Raw genomic sequence first — 26,828 nt, forward strand, 5'->3', positions numbered from 1 at the left:
ACTTATCTGTCTCCCTTAGTCTTGTGATCTCTTGCTGGGAAAACTTTGTTTATTCATCTTCTCTAGCTCAATGACTAGCAAATGCCGAGCACATGGAAAGCACAGTTTTTGAACTACTGAACTGAGAAAACAAAATAATGAAAGAAATATATACTCTACCCCTTCATCCAACCAAAGAGAAAACAGGGCATAGTTTAATCTCCTGTTTCCTTGACATTCAAATAGAAATGCCTACTATAATGGTTTATCTTTCCTTAAGGGAGGGGAGAAACCTGACCCTTACTGGGTCCCTGCCCTTCCTGAAGCCTGGGCTGGTTAACTGTACATAAGCTATTGCCTTGAAGACCTGAAATGCTTTCAATTCTTCTATTTTAAAGATGAGGAAAGAGAGGATTGATGAATTTAAATAAATGTTCACAGTTCCCCAATTAATAACAGAATGAGAATTTAAAATGTGTCTTCTCCCCTGATAGGCTTATTAAATCTCTTAAATAAGATTTCAGTTCTTAGAGACCAAACTACTTCCATTTCACATGAAATTAGAATTTCTTATTGGATTCAGAGTTCTTTGGAGACAAGTTGAGAATAATTATAAGTTAACAAATGGAGAGTGATGAGAGACCTTTTTTTTTTTTTTTCAATGTTTATTTATTTTTGGGACAGAGAGAGACAGAGCATGAATGGGGGAGGGGCAGAGAGAGAGGGAGACACAGAATCAGAAACAGGCTCCAGGCTCTGAGCCATCAGCCCAGAGCCTGACGCGGGGCTCGAACTCACGGACCGCGAGATCGTGACCTGGCTGAAGTCGGACGCTTAACCGACTGCGCCACCCAGGCGCCCCAATATACCAATCAAATTTCTGAAACTAAGTGACTTAGACATAGCAGGGCCTCTACAAATAGTTAATTAATGAATGGAAGGATCCTCAACTTATTTCTCTATAAATCTGAAGATATTGGCCTCTAATTTTTCAACATATTTATATGATGGAACACATCATTCTCTCCATACGAATGCATTTTAGGCTAGGTGTGAAATTCTAATACCTAAATCATGTCAAAACTGCACAAGGAATTCTCAGTGCAGTTTCTTCCTCCAGATAGCCTGGCCAATGTTTTAAAATATCAGTGCCTGGCCTCCAAGGACTTGCCAAATCAGAATCCTTAGGGGTAAACATATAGAATTTCTATGCTTAAAAAAGTGTCAAAAGCAAGTCTCAAAAGCACTAAAATTCGGAATGGCTTGAGAAGACCCTTGACATTTGTGAAGCAAATAGCCTGAAACCCTAAAGCAATCTCTAGATTAATTTTCCCCTCAAAAGGCAGTTACTTATGCAAATCTTCATTTAGTCATTCAGTGTGTGATAAACTGGAGAGATTCATTAAGCGAACAAGCCAAGCACAGTCACCACCACCATATTTTTCTCTAACTTACACCTTGATCTTTTAGACTATCACCTCTTATCTGACAACATCCCCTAAAATTGTTTCATTGTTCAATGCTGCTGGAAGTCTTCAGACTCCTGAACTGAAAGTTCTCCTTCTTGAATTCCGTTTGGGTCACTTTAATGGACTGAGCCCCACTGCTATCTTTGCAGAGCTACTCTGATTTGTCTTTAGATGGCAAGGTCATACAAGCGTGGCAGTCAAGAGCCCACAGCCCCTTATCATTCTGCAGATGAAGCTGTACTGAGGAAGAGAGTTGTGCCAACTGGTTGGCTAACATTTATATGTAATGAATAGCACAGTATCATCCCAAAATAATTTCAGAAATAATTACCATAAGGGTAGTAGCAATTACAAGGGAAGCCTTTGTCCTACATAAAATTCTCTTTTGTGATCACAGAAACCTTTTTGGGAGGTCCAGGGCTTCTCCAAATATTTCCGTATTACCTCATTTGTGCCAAGTAATGGTCATGTGTCAGCAGAATATAAAAACTTACACAACTCAAGAGTGTAATTTGTTTATCCAAGTCTTTCCGAATTCCTTCCTTTGAACTTTTTACCTTCTTGCCTATACTGTTCAAGAGAAAATGAACATGCACCATCCTGACCACCTTTTCTTCTGTTCAGGAAGTATCTCTTCTCTCCACAATGAACAGCTTTCACTTGTGCTTCTTCTCTTGTCCCATCCTGTCTCTGTCTGAATCTTTTTCTATCCACAAACCACCTATTTCTTTACCTTCCATCTATCCTTTTACATTATTTCCTTTACTTCAGACTTCTACAAAAATATCCAAGTCCCTGAAATTCTGAAAATAAAACAAAACCAAAACCCTTCCCCGAGTTCCTATATTCCCCTTCTTGAAATACAGCACCTGAAAGGTTTACCTCCCCACCTTTCTTCATCTTCTATTCACTTCTTACTTGCAATTTCAAGATCAAGAGTTTTCTTTATTTCCTTTAGTGATTTTTGCTAAAACCACTAAAGATTTCCAAACCCAGTTCTAAGCTAAGCTTCTCACCCATGTTTCACTCTATTAAAAGACCCACTATTTCTTGAAGTACTCTCCACCCTTGACCTCTGGGTCATTTTTTACGTGATGCTCTTCTCTGACAGCTACTTTGCATTGTCCATTAGGGATTTACTTCCCTTTTTGGTCCATTAGCTTTCGGGGTGTTCTAGAGTCCCATGAACTAAATTATTGGTAGTAATAGCTGAAGTGGTAGAAATTGGTGAAATTACCAAGGGGGTGGGGTGTAGATATAACAGAACAAAAAGGAGGTCTCCTCATATTAAGGAGAAAAGAAGTGAAAGTAGTAAAGACAGTATGGAGGGCAGAGCAATAAGAGAGGATGAAATAAAAACAAAAAGGCATAGTAGGAGGGATTTGTAAGAGGGACAGCTAATGTGTGAAATGTCCCAACTGCCAACCTCATCCTCCCTGGCTCCCCCAAAAAGTCAAGGAGAAAAAGAATTTCAAGACACCATTATATTTGAAAATTAGGTGCTTTCAGGTGAAAATCAATTGTAAGGATTTTAGGAGTGAGTGTCCTTTAAGGAAATAGAATAAATTAGTGAAGGCTAATCTTGAGGAATTTAGACAATTTTTTGTATGTAGAAATTTTTGTATATAGAAATGCACGGTCTGTAAATGTTTAAATGATTGGCCTGTAACATTTAAAATTCTCTTAATTACATTTTGCAGGACTTGTTTTTCGAATTCCGACAGAATATAAGATGTTGCCCAAAGTTGCCCCAAATCCATAACCAACTCAATGACTGCAGCTCTAATTAAGCCTAAACATGCATTATTATACCCTCAAATCAGCACCCCAAATCACACCTGCTCTGTCTTTACTAGCTGAGTCTAAGAAAGTAAGCTTCCTGTAATGTGTCAGTCAGGGATGGACCACAGGGATCTAACAAATATTGAATTCAGAGAAAGAAAGCCATTCAAAGAGTAATAACAAAATGCTTGAGTAGGCAAATTAATCTAAGGGTCCAAGTTTTTCCATCATATTACTCATTAAACAGGCAGGTGCCTGTTCTTTCCTTCAAGGGAAAGAATAATGATGGGCTACACCCTTTTTTCAAAAGAGATAAATCATTTTGAGGGTACATACAAAGAAGGTGGCAACCATAATTCTAAGTTTTTGTTTCTTAGCTAAAGAATCTGATTCAAAATATTTAAGAAACTATATACTCTTTATAGGCGAATCTCTATGTAGAATCTATACCTGTCCAATAGAAGGTTATGGTTTAATTCAAAGAATGCTAGAACAGAGGATCAAAAGCCTGACTTTACATGCTGGTTCAAATCACTTGGCTTCTGAGTCAAATTTTCTTTAGTTGAAAAATGAAAAAACTCAGATCCATCTCACAGGATGAGAATGTACAGAAATTTTATAGTGCTAGACATATTTAGTATAGTATTATAATAGATGAACTTTACTATGGCTGCATGATTAAAAAGCCTTGTAAGTCAAAGTCAGACATTTTGTAATAAGGTGACACTCATAGTTGAGACATCTGGGGAAGAACTAATATTTGATTTTCAATGTGCTTCTATGAGTTAGGCAAACCAAAAAGTACACAGTAGAGTCTTTGAACATGTTTCATACACGTTTGTGAAAAGTCAAATCTACAGTGCACAAATATTATACATGCAGATTTTTTATGTTTCTATCCAGATTTAGCTGCGCATAAATACATTTAAAGGATTAATTTCACAATTATATGCAAATCAGTGAAACTTATTGCATTTCTGCATTCAAAAGTTGTTTTTCTTCTTTTATATACTAAGGTATCTTGCATTTCATTCTATTTGCCCTAGAGAAGAAAATGAATACCCAGTGAATCATGGAGACTTAGACATGATTGCTGAAAGATTACAAATCAGAAAATTATAGGAAGATTAAATTAATTACGGGTGGAGTATGTTATTCCACCTCTGTGATATTTATATAGAATTTCAATTGATCTATTTTTAAATTTTACATTTAACTGCATTTTAAGTTACAAACAGGCTTAAAGGGAGTAAATTTATGACAAGAGTCATCATTATGTATGAATTTGCCATAAAAAAACGTTTTTAAGAAGCAAATTATTCAATGAAGCTGCAATACTTCAGTAACATGAAGTTAAGGTTAATTTTCTAATTACCTAATTTTCTAATTTTCTAATATACCTCTAATTTGAGGTAGATAAATGCAAAACATTTAGCATGATATAACTAAGATTTAAAATGCATACTAACCATGTGGAGCCAGAAAGGCCAGCAACGTAAGTAGCACAGTCCAAAATTCCTGATTCATATAGTGCCTTCATCACACCAGAGAATCCGACCATGGCTCGGAACCCTCCACCTGAGCCCAGTATGGCCACCACAGGCACCTGGGATGATGAAACAAAGAGATCATTTGTGAAGCCATAAAATACATTTCTGTTTTGTTTCAACTTTTATGTTATATGTTCTACATTTGGGAATCAGGAACTATAAATTCCATCATACCATAATAATAACTAATTTTTAAAAAGGAAAATGTTTCATATAAGACAATCAAGAATTAATGTCTCTTAGAAGGCAGACATTGCTAAAACACCAACTAACTCTATTTAAAAATAACGACAACCATAACTCCCTATATTTACTTGACCCTTTGCAGTTTTTGGCTTGCTTTCGGGTGCATTTTTTTTATCCTCTCAAAAATCCTGTAAGGTGAACAAAAAAGTCTTTGCTTATTCTGCAGATGGAAGTTCTACAATGGTGATATTACTTGCATAAGGCCTATTAACTGGTAACTTCTAGTTAAGTAAGCACTGTGCCCTCTTGGCGCATAATTCTTACTACTCCTTTATGCTGACTCATTTCAAAATACATGCTATTATTCAAGCAATTAAAAAAGAATGTGACAAGACCTAAAAATCTTATTTACTCTTTAATCTATTAAATAAATCTCATTTAGCAGTCTCTATCTTTCAGTCATCACAGGTGGATCTGGGGAATATAGTTTATTTAAGTGAGGCAGAAACATAATAATAATTATGACAATAGTATGAATAGGGACAGATGACATCTGTTGAGCAATTACTATCTGATAGGAACTGTTCTAAGTATTTCATAGAAATTATCTCATTTGATTACCACAAAATCCACATGAAGATTTTACAGGTTTATAGGATTTTATGCTCTTTTATAGGTGAGCAACCAAGGTACTTGGAAGCAAGACCTCGAAAACTTGTTCTGGGTCATGCAACTAATAAATCGCAGTCAGGAGTCAAACCCCAGGTTCCTACATTGGGGTTCATGCTAACATGCCTTACTAAAATAAAGTGCTACAGGTTGGGAGTACGTGAGGTCCAGAAAGTGTGGTGAATTCCAATCAGAGAAACTGAAATGGTAGAGAGAGCTTCATAAATAAAAAAAGAAACCGGTTCTTAATTTTAAAGATGCACAGTTATTCAACAGGGAGGGACGAGGGCAGGGAAGGAGGCCGGTCTGGAAATGGAAGCAGCATGAGTCAACCAAGAGTTTTCCCAGTAGAGAAGCAAAGGCTGTCTGCAACATGACTAAAACACAAGTGTTTGTTTGGAGAGGGAGAGATTGTCATTTTCTTTGTGGTCCTCAACCATTATTGCTTAAGAGAGCTGGTGGTTTCTCTCTCGACTCTAGGGAACAGCTCTTAAAGTGTACACAGCTCTCAGGGTGTCCACAAGGTCAAAACTATTTTCATGATAGCAGTAAGAGGTCATTTGCCTTTTTTTGTTCTCATTACTTCACGAGTGTGTGATGGAGTTTTTCAAGAAATTACAGGATGTGTGATATAGCAACAGATTGGATTCAAAAGCAGATAAGAGAATCCAGCTGTTTTCTGTTAAGTCAAACAACAAAGATAATTGTAAAAATGGATCTCATTTTTTTTGGTTCTTGAAAATTTGATTATTTTCATAAAATGTTATTTATATTAACATGACATCAACGTATTTAAAAATTTTTAATGTTTTTATTTACTTTTGAGAGAGACAGAGACAGAATTTGAGTGGGTTAGGGGCAGAGAGAGAGGGAGACATGGAATCTGAAGCAGGCTCCAGGCTCTGAGCTGTCAGCACAAAGCCCGACGCGGCGCTCGAACTCACGAGCTGTGAGATCATGACCTGAGCTGAAGTCAGACGCTCAACCGACTGAGCCACCCAGGTGCCCCAACATCAATGTATTTAAAATAAATACACATTTTAATAAGTTTTCTCAGTTTCAGTTTTTAATATGGTAAATATCCATAGAGATAACCCACATAAATAAAATCTTTTAGAAGTTTATGATATTTTTTAAGAGTATAATGGATTTCTGAGACCAAAATGGTTAATAACAACTGCTTAAGACTATCAGGCACATGGTGAGTACAATCCAACATCTTCCAGTAAAATTTAGTCTTTTGAGGACAAGACAGTGGGAAGAACAGACAAAGGCATAGGGAGTGGATGGAGGGAAATATTTACTGGACGGACAGAGGATGATGTGGAGGCATTGTGAGATTGCCAGGGAGAAGAGGTGTCTTTTGTTTGACATTGTTTCTCAGTGATAACAATTATCAAAGAAGAAGTTAGAGACAGAAGACTGAGCAGTTCATGGAGCAAAGATATTAGATCATGGAGCAATTCAAGGCTTTAGAAGAAACAAAGTGAAGAAAGAAGCCCCCACGGGTAGCAGAGCAGAACCTGAACTGTGTGGGGATGCTCTGACTGGAGTTAAATAAAAATTTCCTACTGTTATCAGGTTTTCCTTTCTACATATGTGACAAAGTCTCATTTGCAAAATCAACGTCCAAATCATGGAGCGCATGTGCAGAGATGAGCTCAAGTATTTTCGGCAGTTCCATCTTATCTGTAATAGTCATGGTATCCTCTTCTTCTGAGGTGCGAATGGCAAACAGTTCCTCCTTTCTTCTACCCCCTAAAGCGAAGCTTGTGAGGAGAGAAACAGAATCAAGGTACATTTACAAGGAGAAGCTGGTGACTGATCTGACGTTAGGCACAAAAGAGGAAGGAGTGTGGTCAGACTGTTAGTGTTTCTAGCTTTGCTCCCAGCAGATGATGTGGCCATTGCCCAGGAGAAGAACCCCTGGGGCAGGGGGCCAGCTGCAGGGGAAATACTGCACTCAATCTCAGAAATGCAAAATACACAACACGGATGCATCGTGTTCCAATCACTTGGATTCTGATCCTTGGGTATTCATTGACCAATGTGAGATATATATATATATATATATATATATATATATATATATATATATATAAATCAATCACACATATATATATGGAACTATTATTTTAGAACTAGAAGGACCAAAAGTCTATCAAACTCTTATATATGGAAAGGGAAGTCTTAGAGGAGATAGGACAGTGAAGAGCCCGACACCTAGGACTAATTTCCTCATCCAAGGCTTTGTCTAATACCAAGTGGTCCCAACCTGGAAGACCCTAGGCATCCTAATTAGATGCAGTTTGGGGACCTCACTGATGAAAACGCATTCCACCAGCACAATGGAGCAATTTAAATGGCTTTGAACCTGTGTATGTTTAGATACACAGAATGTTCTCAAACATAAATGTTTAAATTGTCAATAAAGTAAAATACATAAGCTCTTAAAAACTGATCTGGAGGGGAAGGAAAGCTAAGATAGAAAACAGAAGTGGTTTATAAAGTGGGTGAGTGGAGCACAGTACAGTGTAGTTGTAAACAGGCCAGCTAAGAAGTTAGAAGGAGGAGGGATTTGAATTAGGCCTTGAGAGAAGAGTTGAGTTTATAGGCAATGTAGTAATAATAGTGAACATTTATTGTTGCCATGTGCCAAGCACTGAGCCTAAGATCAGGCCAAGATATTCACTCTCTCTCTCAAAAAACAAATACACATGTTATTTTTATTAAAAAAATTTTTTTTCCACGTTTTTATTTATTTCTGGGACAGAGAGAGACAGAGCATGAACGGGGGAGGGGCAGAGAGAGAGGGAGACACAGAATCGGAAACAGGCTCTAGGCTCCGAGCCATCAGCCCAGAGCCTGACGTGGGGCTTGAACTCACGGACCGCGAGATCGTGACCTGGCTGAAGTCGGACGCTTAACCGACTGCGCCACCCAGGCGCCCCAACACATGTTATTTTTAATAATAACATTAAACCTATACAAATCAGATAGTTTAGAGAAAGAAAACCCTTAGTAACGGAGTACACTGTTCAACATAGAACATACAAACTGTATTGTTTGGAGTCAGATTTAATAAGAAAAGTTGGAAAATTGAACATAAGACCTTCTCCAGTCCCCAGCTGTCCTTCCTAAGCCAGTAGTCCAGCATAAGTTATAGATGCCTATTTTATATTGTTAGGAATTTTCTGGAAATAGCCACTTGCTCTGGAATTCGTTGTTGTATAACCCATTGTTTTCATTATTGCTTTATAGTAAGTTCTTAAAGAGAGTTTTCACATAAGATTTTTAAGTCTGATATCTGAGCTGCTATCAGGTAAAAAAATGTCAGATGTTTGCACATAAAAATTGAATAATCACATGATGGAAAGACTATGAAGATTATAATTACCATCCTCATTTATTACATATGAATCAATCTGTTTTTATGTCTACCATTTAATTTTCATAACTCTATGAGGTATATATTTTCACCTACATTTTAAAGATAAAGTAATTGAAACACAAAGAAGTTCATTTATCCATTATCATAAATCTAGAAAGTAATGTCCTGTGGATTCAAAGCTGGATCTGTCAGACTCCAAAGCTTTTAATTCACTATGCTCCACTGTCTCTGAAAGCTTTCCTTACAACTAGCTTTGTGACTCGAGGCAAAGAAAATCCTCTTTGAACTCTGTTTACTTCTATGTAGAAATATTGGGTACAATGAACAACCTTGAGGCTTTTTGCTACTAGTAACACTCTAGATTCTATAACTACTACAGAATATGAATTATAAAACTATAAAAGTACAGGACAGGGGCGCCTGGATGGCCCAGTCGGTTAAGCATCTGACTCTTGATTTCGGGTCAGGTCGTGATTTCAAGGTTCGTGAGATTGACTTTCTCATCAGGCTCCATGCCAACAACACAGAGGCTGCTTGGGATTCTCATTCTCCCTCTCTCTCTGTCTCTCCCCACTCACACATACACACACACACACACACACACACACACACACACACACACACTCTCTCTCAAAATAAACTTAAAAACAACCTATAAAATTATACATTTTTATTAACTACAAAAACGGGAGATTAAACTTATCAAGAAAATACTGTGTACCTGGTATGAGCTTGGGTACTTTCATTCAATGTGTTTCATTTAACCTTCCCAGGCCTCTAAAGGAGATCAGCATTATTTCCATTTTTCAGATGAGCAATTCAGTGCACATAAATACCTTGTCCACATACAGACAGCTGTTAGGTCATAGAACCATGGTGTGAACAAAGGTGTCACTGACACGATAATTCATTCCCTTTCCTTTTACTCACTGTTCAGAAAGACAGGGCAATCTTTATTGAAAAAAACCATTTGATATTTAGCTAATTTGTATTTCAGATTCATGTGTCACTTCAGATGATGTCAGCACAACTTTACCTAACAAATGAAGGCTAACTTTTGATGTTTTAAATGTCTTGGTCATTCCAAAATAGCTTCAAAGAAAGCTGGAGAGTTATAAGATGCAGCTGTTAGACCTGGCTCAAAGTCTAAACGATTTAAACTAAAGGTTATTGAGAGTTTTGGGGTTATATTTAGACCTTATAGCATCAGAATTTGTGCATAAGTGATATCGATGAATATTTCTCATACTTCTCTCATATGATTACAGGAAATGAATTTTCACTTACCAAAAATCCTGTGGTTTTGATTAAATTATTGTGATGCAGGGGCATATGGATATTATTAATTTCCTCCCTTGCAAAAGAAAACTCTAAAATGCTTAAGGATTTTTTTTTTACATTTTCATAAATTTTTATGGTCTGAAAATTATACAGAGACTTTTTGCTTCCTTAGATCCCCTATTAGTCAGGGTTCTCCGAGACACAGAATCAACAAGATGTATCTATATATCTACCTCTCTAGAAAGAGATTTGTTATATAGAATTGGCTCATGAAATTAGGATGAATGGCAAGTCCAAACCTGCAGTATGGGCCAGCAGACTCCAGAACCAGCAGAGTCAATAATACAGTTCTAGGGGTGCCTGGGTCACTCAGTTGGTTAAGCATCCAACTTCAGCTCAGGTCATGATCTCACAGTTTGTGGGTTCGAGCCCTGTGTCAGGCTTTGTGCTGACAACTCACAGCCCAGAGCCTGCTTCAGATTCTGTGTCTCCCTCTCTCTCTCTCTCTCTCTGCCCCTCCTCGACTCACTCTCTGTCTCTCAAAAATAAAATAAACATTAAAAAAATTTTTAAAAATACAGTTCTAGTCTGAAGTCTGGCAGGTGGAGACCCAGGAGAGCCAATAGTGCAGATGAAGAGAAAGGCAGTCTGTTGGAGAATTCCCTCTTGCTCAGGGAGGCTGATCTTTTTGTTCTATTCAGGCCTACAAATGATTGTATACCCCCCCCCCCCAACATTACCCATGGCAATTTATGTACTGAAAATTCACTGATCTGAATGTTAATCTCACCTAAAATCACCCTCCAAGTTGACACATGAATTTAACCATCATAGCCCCATTTCATGTTTTAAAGAGGTAAGAGAAAAGTATGTAACCACCTCTGTGCCAAAACTATCAAGTCTTAAAAATAATGCTCAAAAATTATGAAAAACACAAAGAGAAAATTTTTTCCTTGGTAAATTATTCATTTAACAAACATTTTTCACTTGTTATTGGGAAAAAGGTGTTTTTAATACATAACTCTACTGATATTAGATAAAAATGTACTTCATTATATTTAGTAAAATATAGACTTAAAATATTTTACTTATAGTACTTTTTAATACACCTAGTCCAGTTCATTAAATGCATTTTTTTAATTTCTAAGAGGGCTTATTATTTTATTGACTAGTATGAAAGAGGACTACAAATCAAAAAAGTTAAGAAGTGTTAGAATTACTTATGCCAGTTCCTCACTAGTAGTATCAAAGACAGATGGTTATAATCATTTGGATTGTTATGTGTTTGGGTTTCATTTTTGTTAGTAATTATCACTTACAAATTATCCCTTTTTCTCTTTTCACTGATAAAATCAGGCAAATAAAAAGGGAAACAAAAGCAAAAATGAACCATTGGGACCTCATTAAGACACAAAGCTTCTGCACAGTGAAGGAAACAATCAACAAAATTAAAAGGCAACTGACAGAATGGGAAAAGATATTGGCAATGAATCTGATAAAGGCTTAGTATCCAAAACCTATAAAGAACTTAACAAATTCAATACCCAAAAAACAAATAATCCAGTGAAGAAATAGGGAAAAGACATGAAGAGACACTTTTCTAAAGAAGACATCCAGATGGCAGGGTTGATGCCTGGTGGCTCATTCAGTTAAGTGTCTGACTTTGGCTCAGGTCATAATCTTGCTGTCCTTGAGTTCAAGCTCCGTGTTGGGCTCTATGCTGACAGCTCAGAGTCTAGAGCCTGTTTTGGATTCTGTGTCTCCCTCTCTCTCTGTCTTTCCCCTGTTTGTACTCTCATTCTCTCTCTCTCTCAAAAATAAATAAACACTAAAGAAAAACAAGAGGGGCGCCTGGGTGGCTCAGTCGGTTGAACATTGACTTTGGCCTAGGTCATGATCTCGCAGTTCGTGAATTCAAGCCCTGCATTGGGTTCTGTGCTGACAGCTCAGAGCCTGGAGCCTGCTTCGGATTCTGTGTCTCCCTCTCTCTCTGCTCCTTTCCCACTAATGTCCTGTCTCTGTCTCTCAAAAATAAATAAACATTAAAAAAAAATTAAAAAAAGAAGACATCCAGATAACTAACAGACACATGAAAAGATGCTCAACATCATTCATCATCAGGGAAATACAAATCAAAACCACAATGAAATGCCACCTCACACCTGTCGGAATGGCTAACATTAACAACTCAGGAAACAACAGATGTTGACGATGCAGAGAAAGGGGAACACCTCTGCATTGCTCGTGGGAATGCAAACTGGTGCAGCCACTCTGGAAAATAGTATGGAGGTTCCTCAAAAAACTAAAAATAGAACTACCCTACGACCCAGCAATTGAACTACTAGGCATTTATCCATGGGATACAGACATGCTGTTTTGAAGGGACACATGCACCCCCCTGTTTATAGCAGCACTATCAACAATAGCCAAATTATGGAAAGAACCCAAATGTCCACTGACTGATGAATGGATAAAGAAGATGTGATATATATATATATATATATATATATATATATATATATATATATATTTATAATGGAATATTGCTCAGTGATCAAAAAGAATGAAATCTTGCCATTTGCAACAATGTGGATGGAATTAGAATGTATTATGCTAAGTCAGTCAGAGAAAGACAAGTATCATATGATTTCATTCATATGTGGACTTTAAGAAACAAAACATAGGGGAAGGGATGAAAAAATAAGATTAAAAACAGAAGGAGGCAAACCATGAGAGACTCTTGAATACAGAGAACAAACTGAGGGCTGCTGGTAGGGTGTTGGGTGGGGGGATGGGATGAATGGGTGGTGGTCATTAAGGAGGGCACTTGCTGGGATGAGCACTGGGTGTTATATGTAAGTGATGAATCACTGAATTCTACTCCTGAAACCATTATTACACTAAATGTTACTAACTTGGATTTAAATTTTAAAAAATCAGGCAAATAAAGAATGAATGTCACAAATTCCACATTATTGAAATTTGTTTCTGATTATTTATTTCTATGCCCTCTAATTTGCCCCCAATTATCTCTATGTTCTTGCCGGTTTGAAGAGAAATCTGGTATGAATATAAAATCAGAACCCATTCTTCCTCTACTTTTACTGAAAGTCAATTTTCCACAGTGCCAACCACCTCCAAACCCTCTGCCCCACAAAGCAGAGTCAAAGCACTTGAACATGCATTCCAGGAGGTAGCCAGGTCCTGGTTTTACAATCTTCAACTGACCAGTCCTATTTATAAAAGGTGCCAGAGAAGCTCTATTGAAAATTAGAGAGCCAACCCTGTAAATGTAAAGGAGGACAGAAAATGTAGCATTGATTTTTTTAAAGACTGATTATCTCCATATTAAAACTGTTAGGTTTTACACTGCTAGTTTGTACATCCTAGGTTGTTGCTGTTGTTGTTATTATTTTCATTATTATTATTTATCATTTGGATTAGAGTATAGAAGCAAAGTTGACGATTATCGAGTCTGATTAACCAGTGCATCCTCACAGTACTAGCAATGGTAGGAGCAGACATGGCTGCCCGGACTTGTGTAAATGCTAATCCCTGCAGTGTGCATTGCCTCCCCACCACCCTGTGTCCAGTACCAGCCCTCCCAAGGTGCTGCCCAGTCCATTTCTGGTCAGAAACTTGGGCAACATCTTTGTACACAAAGAGAAGGAGCTCACTGGCTTGGTTTGCTTCATGAAACGTACAAAAAATAGTGTATATGATCTCGTTTCAACGTATTCACATTTTTTTCCCCCAGCACAGCCATAATTTCACATGTAAAATTTAAAAGGTGAGTTTACATTAAATTAAAATATATTATTGTTACTAGCATTTTGTTTTCATCGGGCCGCTGGTCCTTCAAGCCCAGTAAGCTTCCTCACATAATGCCTGATTTATAAAACAAATCACTGAAACCTGCAGCAAATCCAGCACCTGTCCCCATAGGCCTCCTCCTTCCTTGCTCCTGACACATGTGTTCTTACGTGCCTCCCCCTGAGCCTGTCTCCCCGAGAGCTCTGTGGTCTGCAGGAGTCACCTGCCTCATAGTGGACAACCCTCCTGAGTGCAGTCTGGGCCGCTTGGACATCTACTTTCTAGACCAACTTCCAGGTCTCTTATTCCTTTGGCTGTTCACATCCCACCACTACCTCAGAGGAGAAAAACTCCAACTCCACCTTGTGAGTCCCCGGAAGCTCACACCCGCTCAGTGCTCCTTTCTGGCCTCTACCCTTGGGAGTTTCACACTGTCTTCCCTGTGATACTTGCAGTCTGGGAGGGGAATAGGAATTGAGAGTACAAAGTGCTGTTGTCACCAGGAAAGGAGGAAGCAAGAGGAAGAATATTCTAGATGACAGAAACAACACAAACGAGGAATAAAAATTCTTATTGACTACTCAAGGTTGACTTCTATTACCTCCCTCAGAAACCGTTTTGCTTTTCTTCTTTCTCTGTCACCAAATGGACTCTTTTCTCTAGTCTTTCACTTCCTTTATATGACAAACTTAAGTAAGAATAGCACTCACAGAATATATTACTCAAGGTCCGTTTTGATTTTCATCAAAAGATATTTGTTTAACTTGAAAGTATCTCATAAATTGTGCCTTGGGACAAAACACTTTCTCTTTATTCTCTGATGCAGGTGAAAGTAAATTACTTTCTCTTGCTTTCCCACTATTACAGTTCCAGACTCTAGTCCCCTAACCAGCTTTGCTTTGTTATGGTCAGTTACTTGGGAACATAAAAACTAGTGAGTAGCATTTCCCTTCACAGAAGACTATAATCTGGGAACTTCATCTGACCAAGGAGTATTTTCAGACCAGAAAATTCATAAGAATGGCCTCTGAACGATCCAACTATGCCAAAAATCCCCACGTACAGATGCTTGCTGGTCTTAGTCATAGGAAAGATCTCGGGCCTTTATTCATAAAGAAATCACACTAGTCAGAGACACTGTTCTAACAACAAGCCTGCTTATCAGATTTGAATTCCACAACAGCAAAGTTGAAAGAGAAAGGAGTGGTTTGAAGAAATTACCTCAAGGGAACACATAAGGCATGGAGAGATGGCAGCTGATTGGAAAGGAGACAGACCTGAGAACACTCAAATCCATTCAGTCAGGACGAGGAATGACCTGTCACTTTAGAAAGACTTCCATCTAAATGATTAAAATCAATACATTTCAAAACTTTTTTTTAATTATTGAGAATACATTTTTTTAAAGTCTTAGTATTTAAGAGAATAAACTCTTGAGTTATTAGATGCCTCAGCTCTTTGACTAACTCATTGTCCAGATGGAAAAGCTCAGATTTTATTAAATTTGACAATTATTGCCCTCGGGTGTTATGCAACAGAAGAGCCACACTCAGGTACAATACTATTTTCTTGAGCAACTACTACATGCTCTTACACATTGTGCTGGAGGCTTATAAGCAGTAGTACTCATCCTGTGACCTAATAAAAGCCCCAGGCTCCATTTTACAGGTGAAGCACAGAAGTGAAGGACCATGCCCAAGTTTATGCTGCTCTAATTTATTTGACATTTCAATTTGACACTGAAGTCCTAAACTGGATGCTGTCTGTTGAACACTTGGAATAAGACGAGCACAGTCTCTGCATTGAGAATTAAGAACTGAACAGAAAGTGAAGTCTTATCAGAGAGCAAGGGAATTGGGAACTTAAGACACCCTTCTCACCAAGGAGTAACATAAAAATAGGAAAGGGACGCCTGGATGGCTCAGTTGGTTAAGCATCTGACTTCAGCTCAGGTCATGATCTTATGGTTCATGAGTTCCAGCCCCGTGTCAGGCTCACTGCTGTCAGTGCAGAACGTACTTCGAATCCTCTATCTTCCCACCCTCTCTGCCCCTCCCCTGCTCATGCTCCTTCTCTCTCAAAAATGAAGAAAATTTTTTAAAAAACAGGAAAACATTACTTGTGGGGATGGGTGGTTCTGAATATATCTAATCTAATTATTCTGGACAAGAGAAAACAACTCTAGACTGAACCGAAACAACTACAATAATTCCAGGAACGACTTCCAAAAACACGGATTTAATATTTTTGAAGAAAATTCCACAGAACACATAATTACTTTATTCTCCATCCATTGCAGAAAAGCCAATTAGTATGAATATTAGGCCAAGTTTCATTTTCCCAGGAAAAATTTCTCCTTTTTCCACAAAAAGAGGAGTGCCGAGGGGCAGAGAGAGGGGGACAGAGGATCTGAAGCGAACTCTGTGCTGACAGCACAGAGCCCAATGCAGGGCTTGAATTTCTGACCTGTGAGATCATGACCCGAGCCAAAGTCAGACGCTCGACCAACTGAGCCAGGCACCCCGCCCCCGCACACATACGTTTCTAATTGAACAGTTCAAGCTGGGATCTTTTCCTCCAAACCTTCTCCTCCACCTGTGTCTCCTGCCTCACGACCTGATTCTGTGTTCCTGGGTTCGGAGTCTCTGATCCCTCCCTCTAGCTACTTCATCCCCTGGAGGCAGTGCGAAGCTACCTCCTGAATCTGTGCCCTGACTCCCACAACGCAAGACTCACTGAGGGTCTACCGTGTACTAAGGAGCCTTTGCCAGGTGCTGGGAATATGAAGGTTAAATAACACAGCCACTGCCCTGGTCTTCATGTAACTTATATTCCACTGGAGAGAAGAGACATTAAACGAATATCTGTACAAGTATTTTTTAAGTATACGTGTTGTAAATGCTAAAAAGATAACGTGCATATATTTGTGCCATTAATATAGAGAATATAACTGAGATCTAACAGATGTGGGGGGAAGGAGGGAGGAGATGGTGAGGACAACAGCCTCAGAAGAAGCTAAGTATGTGGTGCTTAAAGTTGGGAGGGTCCTAGGTACCCCAAAAGGCGGTGGGGCGGGGACAGGGTGGCACAGGGAAGCACAGAGAGGAGAGGAGGGAAGCACACAGAGAGAGAAGAAACTGTGTGGAAAAGCACCACATGGGGAAAGGTTCTGAGGGGACATGGGACCAAGAGGCACCTAGTGAAGGAGGGTGGTGAACTGGGGGTGAACTGGCAAAAATGGATGCTAGAAAGATGCCAAGAAGCCAATCCTAAGAGCAGGAAAAGTTTTTTAAGCTTGGGTTTGAGAGCGAACAGGACATGGGGGGAGGGAGGACAGGCCTTAGAGGAACTACAGAAAATAGAGGTGGTGTGCTCAGATTCAGACCTGCTGAGTTTGAGATGCAAGAGATACCAGTGAAGGAATCAAGTAGGTACCTAGATATTCAGGCCTGAAGCTCAGAAGGGAGGTTCTAAGTTGTTGACACACATGGGGAAGTTCTTCATACACAGGCGGTGGGTGACATAGAAGGGAGAGAAAAAAAAATTTTTTTTAATGTTTTGTTTTTAAGAGAGAGAGAGCACAAGCGGGGAGGGTCAGAGGTGGGGGATGGGGGACAGAGGACAGGAAGCAGACTCTGCACTGAATAGAGAATGTTTCAAAAAGTAGGGAAGCATCTATCATTTGCACCTACAGGGCTGGGGGGAGACAGGGCCAGGTCTTTTGTACTTATTAGTACTGGCGACTGGAGGAGCAGATGTGGTCGAATCATGAGGTCAGAAGCCTGAGGAAGTGAGGAAGGAGAATGAGATTGTGCAGAAAACTCTAGAGAAGTCTGTGAACACAGGGAGACAAGTAGAGAGAGGGGGGAAGGGAATGCACATCCCAGGGAGACTTTTTGTTGTTCCTTTTTTCCCCTTCATGTCGGAGTTTGTATTTTTATAGTAAAAATCTATACAGAGGTAGAGGCGGACAAATGGGGGGGGGGTGGCGCAGCGGCTCTGGGAGGACCAATTGATATACTGGGGCTCTTAGTTGGGGTTGGCAATCTGTATCTGATGTAGATCTCCATTTGAAAGAAAGGAGCTGTTTTCTCCACTGAATTCAAGAGGGCAAGAGCAAAGGGTAGCATCGGTTATGGGATATGGCAATCCTCTGTCAAGAAATGAAGGATTTGTCATCTGATGACATTTGATCTCTCTTTGATTAGGAGACAACTCTATCAGTTGTGAGGGCAGCAGAGCATAGATCAGCAGCTGGGAGGGAAAGAAATAATTGTTGCAAATAACTGGAAAGCAGCTAAGCAGGGAAACACTGAGATTACAAAAACAGAGTCTCCCAAGAGAAACTGACGGCCAGGAATCACAGAGGTATCCATTTCCTGCTTGTTTTCTAGCAAACTCATTGCTCCAGGCCTGACCAACAGTCTTCAATTCCAAGGAGGACTTTCCATTGCAGGGGAGGAAAAGGTTCTCCTCCACCCTTTTAAGGTCCCTGACTGGCTCTGAAAATGAAACTGACAAGAGGGATTCACAGGAGAAAAGCAAAGAAATGTATTTAAGGGAAGTTTTATGTGACATGGGAACCTTCATAAAGAAATGAATATGCAAAGAACTAGTTATACCTGAGTATTTTTAATGCTGGGTTTGATGAAGAGTGGGTAGTCATAGAGAAGCAGGATAGGTCGGAGGATGAGTGGAAATGTAGAAAACTGGACGAAATTTAGCAAGACCTGTCTGTTTATATTCTTCTTGGAATCCCTTTGCCTTTGGAGATAAGGATGCTCTTTTCCTCCAGGTACAGGGAGGGGTCCTCTTGCATGAGGGTCTTATGGCCTGCCGCAGGGGAGAAGGGTGGGAGGAGGTCACAGAGAACTTACTGCTTCTGTTTTCTCAAACTCCTTCAGCTTGAGATATTCAATATGCTGAGCTGCCCTGTGTTGGGTCAGTGAGTCCTGAACCCGATCGGCATCTCTCCACCACAGAGAAAGAGTGGGTCACCCTATTGCAAGCTCTTCCATCCTTCCATTCATACCTCTTTTTAAAAAGAACCTGTGTGGGGCGCCTGGGTGGCGCAGTCGGTTAAGCGTCCGACTTCAGCCAGGTCACGATCTCGCGGTCCGTGAGTTCGAGCCCCGCGTCAGGCTCTGGGCTGATGGCTCAGAGCCTGGAGCCTGTTTCCGATTCTGTGTCTCCCTCTCTCTCTGCCCCTCCCCCGTTCATGCTCTGTCTCTCTCTGTCCCAAAAATAAATAAAAAATGTTGAAAAAAAATTTTTAAAAAGAACCTGTGTTATCTGCTTAAATGTCTTTCTCTGCAACTAGGCTTTAAACTCACCGAAGAAAGTGACTGTCCAGCTTTGCTCATCTCTAGTTTTTAGCAGTGGCTCAACAAGTGACAAATGGCAGAAATGAAAAAAAAAAAAAAAAAAAAGAAAGAAAACTTGAAATACCATTTCTCTGCTCCAAGGGTATAACAATTCCAAACAAGGATGGGGACGAAAAGAAGATCATAGAACTCTTGCTGAAAGATTCACTATACATTAAAAACAACAAACGAAGAAAAAATTTCTCAAGAAGCTAGAAACTTCTGAGTAATATGCAGAGAAGGAAATGTCTTCAAAGAGTAATTAACCTGAGACAATGATCAATCACAAGTGCTACCAGGGATTTGTATGGTGACAAGCAAGATGGATGGTTGAAAAGAAGTCTCTCTTCTTTTTTTTTCTTAATAGAAAGCTCAGTAGAGGTTTTGCTTCTCCTCCAACCTTTCCTTCAGCAAAAATTCCATATAGGCAACACTTTACCATAGAGTCTACTCCTTTAACAAAAAAGTCATTCCAGCAGCAGCAGCAGATTGGCTTTCAAACACCCCTATGTCCACCAAATAACACATTTGGAAATCTGCAATCACATTTGGGACAGATGTGCCCATCTGGCTCCCTTATTCAGAATTTATGTCTCATTTCCAATTGCATTTTGCCCTTAATTTATAATAATCTTGAATCCTTGGTCTATGTGTGCATGTATGGGAGTGTGTGTGTGTGTGTGTGTGTGTGTGTGTGTATATATACTTATGCATTACTTATGCATTTAATAAAAGGATAGACCAATAAATGGATGGACAGGTGGATAGATGGGTAGATAGATGATAGATCAGTGAAGGGAAAAATGAATAAATGGACAGATAAATAGCCAAAAACTGGTTTACACATTACATGCTATTGAACAATAAATGATATTTATTTTCCTGGAAATTAAGGGAAGAAAAAGAAGTTAAAGTACAAATGAAGGATTGTACTTCCTATATTTGCTCACAAAAATATTTTAATTTTAAGATCTGTCTATCATTAGGATGACGAAAACATTAAAAAGTAGAGGTCATCATTCTTAACTATTTGGTCAAACTGGGATGATAGACTTTAGCTTCCTGTGATGAAATATTAAGAATTTGAAACATTTCCTTTTATCTCTCCCATTCACATCTACGTAGTTTGGTTAACTGTGTTATCATTGACAAGACTTGTAGCACTTTCTTCTTGTTTGGTGATGATAAGTCTCACAATTGTTTAATCTTAGTCCATATTAAAGTTAATTCAATGATCCCAGAGGGGAGGGAGCTAGAGGGATGGCCAAAATGGGCGAAGGGAGTGGGAGATACAGAATTACGGTTATGGAATGAATAAATCACAGAGATGAAAAGTACAGCACAGAAAATATCATTAACGGTGTTGTAATAGTGTTGTGTGGTGACCCATGGGAGCCACACTTGTGGTGGGCACCACACAATGAAGAGACTTGTTGAAACACTGTGTTGTACACCTGAAACTAATGCAACATTGTGTGTCAACTATACTTTAATTAAAAAAATAATAAAAATAAAATAAAATTAATTCAATGATCTTTTTACATCTGAGGCTAATCTTTTCTTACTATCAATACCTTGTTTGTGTGTAAGTATGCCTACGCCTCTTTGTAAAACTGTACCTGATCAATATTGCTAAATATGGGCAGCATTGGTGATGATCTTCCTCAAAGAATCTGTATTTATGAAACACTTACCTCATCTTAAAAAACTGAAGATATAATACTCAAACTCAATATTTCCATACTTGGGTGAAATTTGGGAGACAGTACAAACACAATTATTATTGAATTGCAGTAACATTTGAAAATTTTCCAACTCACATCGCGCGTAGAATACAGGCCTCCACTCTTCTCTGGACCCAGGAGTTTCTTCATGTTTTCCTTTATGTTTTCTTTCCTCTGTTGTCTGAAAGTCTTCTCCTGATCACACAGAGCCATACTGAATCGGAGGTCTGGGGATGAACTGTATAGAGAACATAGTCATGAGCCAATGTCCCCAGTAGCCTTGTTAAAATCACCCAGTCCCCGGTAGCTAACGCTGATACCTGCTCACTGTTCCCCTCAAGCCATTTCCTAGAAGGGGAGCTGAACAAGGGTATAAAATGATGGATGTCTTAAAACTGTATGTTCCAAGGTGTGTTTCCAGAAAATATGGAGTAGGAGATGCTTTAGAAAAAACAAGCAGGCACACAAACGGCCAATGAGAAATTCATCTTATGATAGTAAAGACTTGGGGAAATATTTCAGAAAATAAAGCTGCTGAGATCTATTTGGCATAGTATTTCCAAAATTTATTTGATCAAGAATTCCTTCCCCTGGCCCTTCATTCCCCACTTCTCCATGACATACCACTGATATTCCAAAGAGTCTATGTTCTGTGGAGCATACCAGCAGAAATACTGTCTTAATGAATTGCCTTGTCTAAGAGATGTCCCCGTGTGACAAAAAAAAAGGCACTGCTAACGCTAGAACTTACAGCGACAAGTAAGTTTGACTGGAGGATTTCAGAGCTCTTACATTGTATACCCTTCCTAATAATAGCAGCAGCGGCAACTTCTCAGATCCCTAGACTATGCCAGAAACCACTTTAGATATGTAGGCATGTATCGCTGCAGAAATAATGGGAGTAAATCTCACACGTTATTATACAATATATTATTTTTCTAACTACCTATTACAGATTAAAAAAACCAAAGCTCTGAGAGGTTAGGATCACAGAGCAAATAGATGATGTATTTTCCTCAATGCAACAATTCCTCACAAACAAGTCCAATATTGTATTCTAAAACCAGCTTCTGAATTTAAAAATAGTAAAAAGCAGGAACACTTGGGTGGCTTAGTCGGTTAAGCAACAGGTTCTTGATTTTGGCTCAGGTCATGATCTCACGGTTCATGGGATAAAGTCCCATGTTGGGCTCTGCACTGACAGTGAGGAGTCTGCTTGGGATTCTCTCTCTCTCTCTCTCTCTCTCTCTCTCTCCCTCTGCCCCTCCCCGCTTTCTCTCTCTCTCTCTCTCTCTCTCTCTCTCTCTCTCTCTCTCTCTCCCTCTCAAAATAAATAAATAATTTTTTTAAAAAATAGTAAAAAACAAAACAGAACAAGAAAACCTAGAACTCTATGTCGTGATGCAAATAAATCCAAATGTAGAAAGTAAGAATTTCACTGATAAAATATTGTCTCTTTACCATTCATAAAAGTAAGTCCTTCCCTTCAGAGTGAATTAAAATTAAGGAAACTGCTGTTAATTCAGTGCATTTATTCCTCGTAAAACATAGGTCAAAAGAAGAGACTCCATAGCCTCTGGGCTATGTACTCTATAATGATCTTTGTTTACCAATAATATTTTAATTACTATTTCCCAAAGGACAAACATGGATAACTCACAAAAGAGGAAGTATGATTAATAATGAAAAACAGAAGAATACTTAGCTTCACTAGCAAATTTTTAAAATACTGTTATTATTTAACAGTTTTTAAGAAATATTTTAAGTATTTATTTTCTAGTACAAAGTAAATATATTCATTTTGGGAATATAAATTTGCAAAACACTTTTGAAAGTCATCAAGTGATGAGCACCAAAAATAATTAAAATGTATATTCCCTTTGAGTAGTTCTATTTTTGGATATATGCTTTAAGAAAGCTAACTGTAGGGACACCTGGGTGGCTTACTCAGTTAAGCATCCTACTCTTGATCTTGGCTCAGGTCATGATGTCATGGTTCATGAGACGTAGCCTCAAGTCAGGTTCATGCTGACAGTGCAGAGCCTGCTTGGGATTTTCTCTCTCCCTCTCCCTCTGCCTCTCTCCCCGCAAAATAAATAAACTTAAAAAAACAGAAAATTAACTGTAAATTTTGAAAAGAGCACTTAGCCATATTACCCAATAATAAAAAATGATCAGTATAGCACATCAAAGCATTGGATTGCACAGTTATTAAATTTGATTATTATGAAGCTTTCCAAGGAGGAAAAGAGTTACGAGTGAATCAGTAAGAATTTTTTAAGTCAAGTCTTAGGGGTAGACTCTCTATTATTATTTATTATAATATATTAGGTTGAGTATCTTCTAACCACTTTGAGAAATAAAAATCTCACCTGCACAGTTGTCTCTGTGAATCCATCCCAATTGTGTTTCCTTTTCTGCTCCTCAGAGTAATCACTACTTTAAACTTGCTCTTTATTATTCCAATGTATTTACACATTTATGAATTACAATTATTTATAAATTTATACATTTATAAATTATAAATATTTATAACTTCACAGTATATATTTATATCTCTGAAAAATACAGAGTCATTTTGTATGTTTTTAATTTTTTTATAAATTCTATCAACTGTATGTATTCTGCAATATTTTTTCCATTGACCATTTTGTTTTTAAGATTCATCTGTGTTTGTATATATAGGAACAATTCAAACATTTTTACTATTGTGAAGTATCTCCATTATATGATTATAGCATAAGTTATTCCATGAATATTGAGGTTGCTTCAAATTTCTGCAAACTATTACAAACATTTTTACTATGAACTTGTGGTGTACATGTGGAAAATTTTTCTACTTTGTATTAATATAAAATAATATGTGCTCTTTTCCTAAAGAACATCTCATTAAATCATCACAACAGATATGCTTATAAAGTACTCTTTTCTTATTTCACAAATGAGCAAAAGTGTCATTAAAAATGTTTCAACTGTTAACACAATTAGCAAGAGGCTGATTTAAAACTAGGATTTCTCATTCTGGAACTCCTGTTCCCTGTAATATACTAGGTAATATACTTGTAACATACTATGCTGATCACTATCCTACATTAAACACAAGGGCCATGATTTTTCAAAAAACCTATGAACAGAGCAATGAACACAGATATTTAGAAGATCAGTACAAACATGTAAAAGAAAAATAAAAAATGTTGAGTAATTTTATAAATACAATAGCAAGTTTGGTTCATTTATTTTCCTCTTTTACATATTATCTTTAACTGTTTAATTTGATTTCTTGATTTTATTTTACATCCAATGAAAAACATTCCACAGAAAGTTAAATTTTTCTTTAAAGAACATTTCTGGGGCACCTGGATGGCTCAGTTGGTTAAGTGTCCAACTCTTGCTTTTGGCTCAGGTCATGATATCACAGCTTCGTGGATTTGAGCCCCACATCAGGCTCTGTGCTGGCAGCGGAATCTTAGGATTCTCTCTCTCTCCCTCTCTCTCTGCCCCTCCCCTACATGTGCTGTCTCTGTTTCTCTCAAAAGAAAAAAATACACTTAAAAAAATAATTTCTAAAGGGGCGCCTGGGTGGCTCAGTTGGTTGGGCAGCCAACTTCGGGTCAGGTCATGATCTCGCGGGTTTGTGGGTACGAGCCTGCGTGGGGCTCTGTGCTGACGGCTCAGAGCCTGGAGCCTGCTTTGGATTCTGTGTCTCTCTGCCCCTCCCTGCTCATGTTCCACCTCTCTCTCTCTCAAAAATAAATAAGCATTTAAAATAATAATAATAATAATAATTTCTAAGAACTTTTCCATTTCAGAGTCAAGACAAATGAACAGATAAAAATAGTTTGATCAAAGTTCATTATAAATATATAGTAAATTGCTTCTGAACATATGTATCTTATTTAGCTGTTTTTTCCTCCATTTTTTGATATCTGTACTTTGTTAAAGCAAATTTCTTTTACATAATATAGTCCTAATTATATCAGTGAAGACCATTTCCCATTAAGACAAATAGCATGACTTTCTAGTCAAATAGCAAAAGCTCTTTTAATCTCATGCTAAAATCTCATGTTATACCACATTTTAAAAAATTTTAGACAGAGAAAGAGAAAGCCTGAGTGTGAGAGAGGGGCGAGGGGGGCGGGAGGGAGGAAAGAGGGAGAGGGAGAGAGAGGATCTTAAGCAGGCTTCACAATGTGGGGTTCAATGCCAAGACCCTGGGATCATGACCTGAGCTGAAATCAAGAGTAGGAGCTCAACTGACTGAGCCACCCAGTTGCCCCTAAAATATACCGTTTTAGCAAGAATCAACACAATGCAAAATAATGCAACTCAATTATTTGCACTATCCTATGAGACTTCCTGACATATCTTGAGGGACAAGTAGTAATTTATGCAATAATTTACAAGGTTGAATCAACGTGTTCTAGGAACCTAAAATAAGAGAAAGAAATACCGAGCCCAATGTCAACGTGTCCCTCAGCATTCATTCGGCAAATCACAATATAGGAGAATGTTACACTAATAAATGCAGTGTTTGGGTGAATTAAATGTGTACTAGTTACTTCGGTAAAACCCACTTCAACAGGGAAGTTCAAGGAGACACAGAGAGTTTGAAGGAGGTCGGATGTACTGAACTCAGCGTTAGATCCAGCTAATTCTCCAGGCAGGTCTAACTCCCCTAAGATGCACCATTTGAAAATAAATAAATGATTTTCCAACATTTCTTTTGGAGGCCACTTTGAAACAGCAACATGCTTCATGGAACTTTACTATCTCTGTGAACAAAAACAATCTCATTTTCAGTTTTTCCTTTTTATAGTTTCCTGTTTATGTTTACTTTCATGTTCTTGAGTATCTATCTGAATCAACAATGAAAAAGAGGCTTAACTAACCATATTTGCTCATTTCTACGGGAAGTAAACCAGAGGGAGGACTCTTTCTAAAAGCCCTTATTGACCTGATAAAAACTACTGGGAAAAGTAAGCAAAGATACAAAATTTATTATTTTTTAATGCCATAGCTGTTAGGGAAGAGCTAAAGAAAAGTTTATTTAATGTGTTTTTTATGTTCAAAAGCTCTCAGAATTATTTCTTATTTTAAAAGTGGACCCTTAACAATTAAAATAAGATAGTGAATCACTCACAATATTTTCCACCCAATGAAATAAATGCACTTACCAAACTTCAAGAGACATTTCCAGAAACATTTCAGTAACCTAGAACAGATACATTCATCAGATTTGGGCATAAAATGGATGTGTATTATATATAATGCAAACAAAGTCAAAACCATTTTTGAGTGCCAGATTGTTTTTAACCTAAAAGAGTCCTAAAAATAAAAGTAACATAGCTTCATGGATGTACTTCAATAAATACATGTTTTCGCTATTTTTCATGATATAAGTCTATTTAATCAGTCATTTTAGTAAACATAAGAACAGCTTCTGCATAGTTGTTTTCCTCCTTCACTAAAAGGAGGTAGTTGAATTCTGCAGTCATTATGGATGAGACATAAAAATTGCCTGAGCTCTAGGGGCAGCTGGGTAGCTAGTCGGTTAAGTGTCCGACTTTTTTTTTTTTTTTTTTTAATGCTTACTTATTTTTGAGAGAGAGACAGAACATGAG

At 38.1% G+C, this 26,828-nt stretch overlaps 1 protein-coding gene across 4 annotated transcripts in view; it reads right to left on the bottom strand.

Moving 5' to 3' along the window:
- PLA2G4A (phospholipase A2 group IVA) overlaps positions 1-26,828 on the bottom strand; it is a 164,654-nt gene that overhangs the window by 51,903 nt on the left and 85,923 nt on the right. For all 4 annotated transcript variants that reach the window (XM_047841341.1, XM_047841343.1, XM_047841342.1 and 1 more), the window contains exons 6-8: positions 26,382-26,419; positions 21,304-21,445; positions 4,700-4,836 (exon numbers count right to left, since the gene is read on the bottom strand). In XM_047841341.1, coding sequence (XP_047697297.1) covers positions 4,700-4,836; positions 21,304-21,445; positions 26,382-26,419 — 317 coding nt within the window. The remainder of the gene's footprint in view (positions 1-4,699; positions 4,837-21,303; positions 21,446-26,381; positions 26,420-26,828) is intronic.

The sequence above is a fragment of the Prionailurus viverrinus genome, chromosome F1 (genome assembly GCF_022837055.1).
Source record: "Prionailurus viverrinus isolate Anna chromosome F1, UM_Priviv_1.0, whole genome shotgun sequence".
Classification (NCBI taxonomy): Eukaryota; Metazoa; Chordata; class Mammalia; order Carnivora; family Felidae; genus Prionailurus; species Prionailurus viverrinus.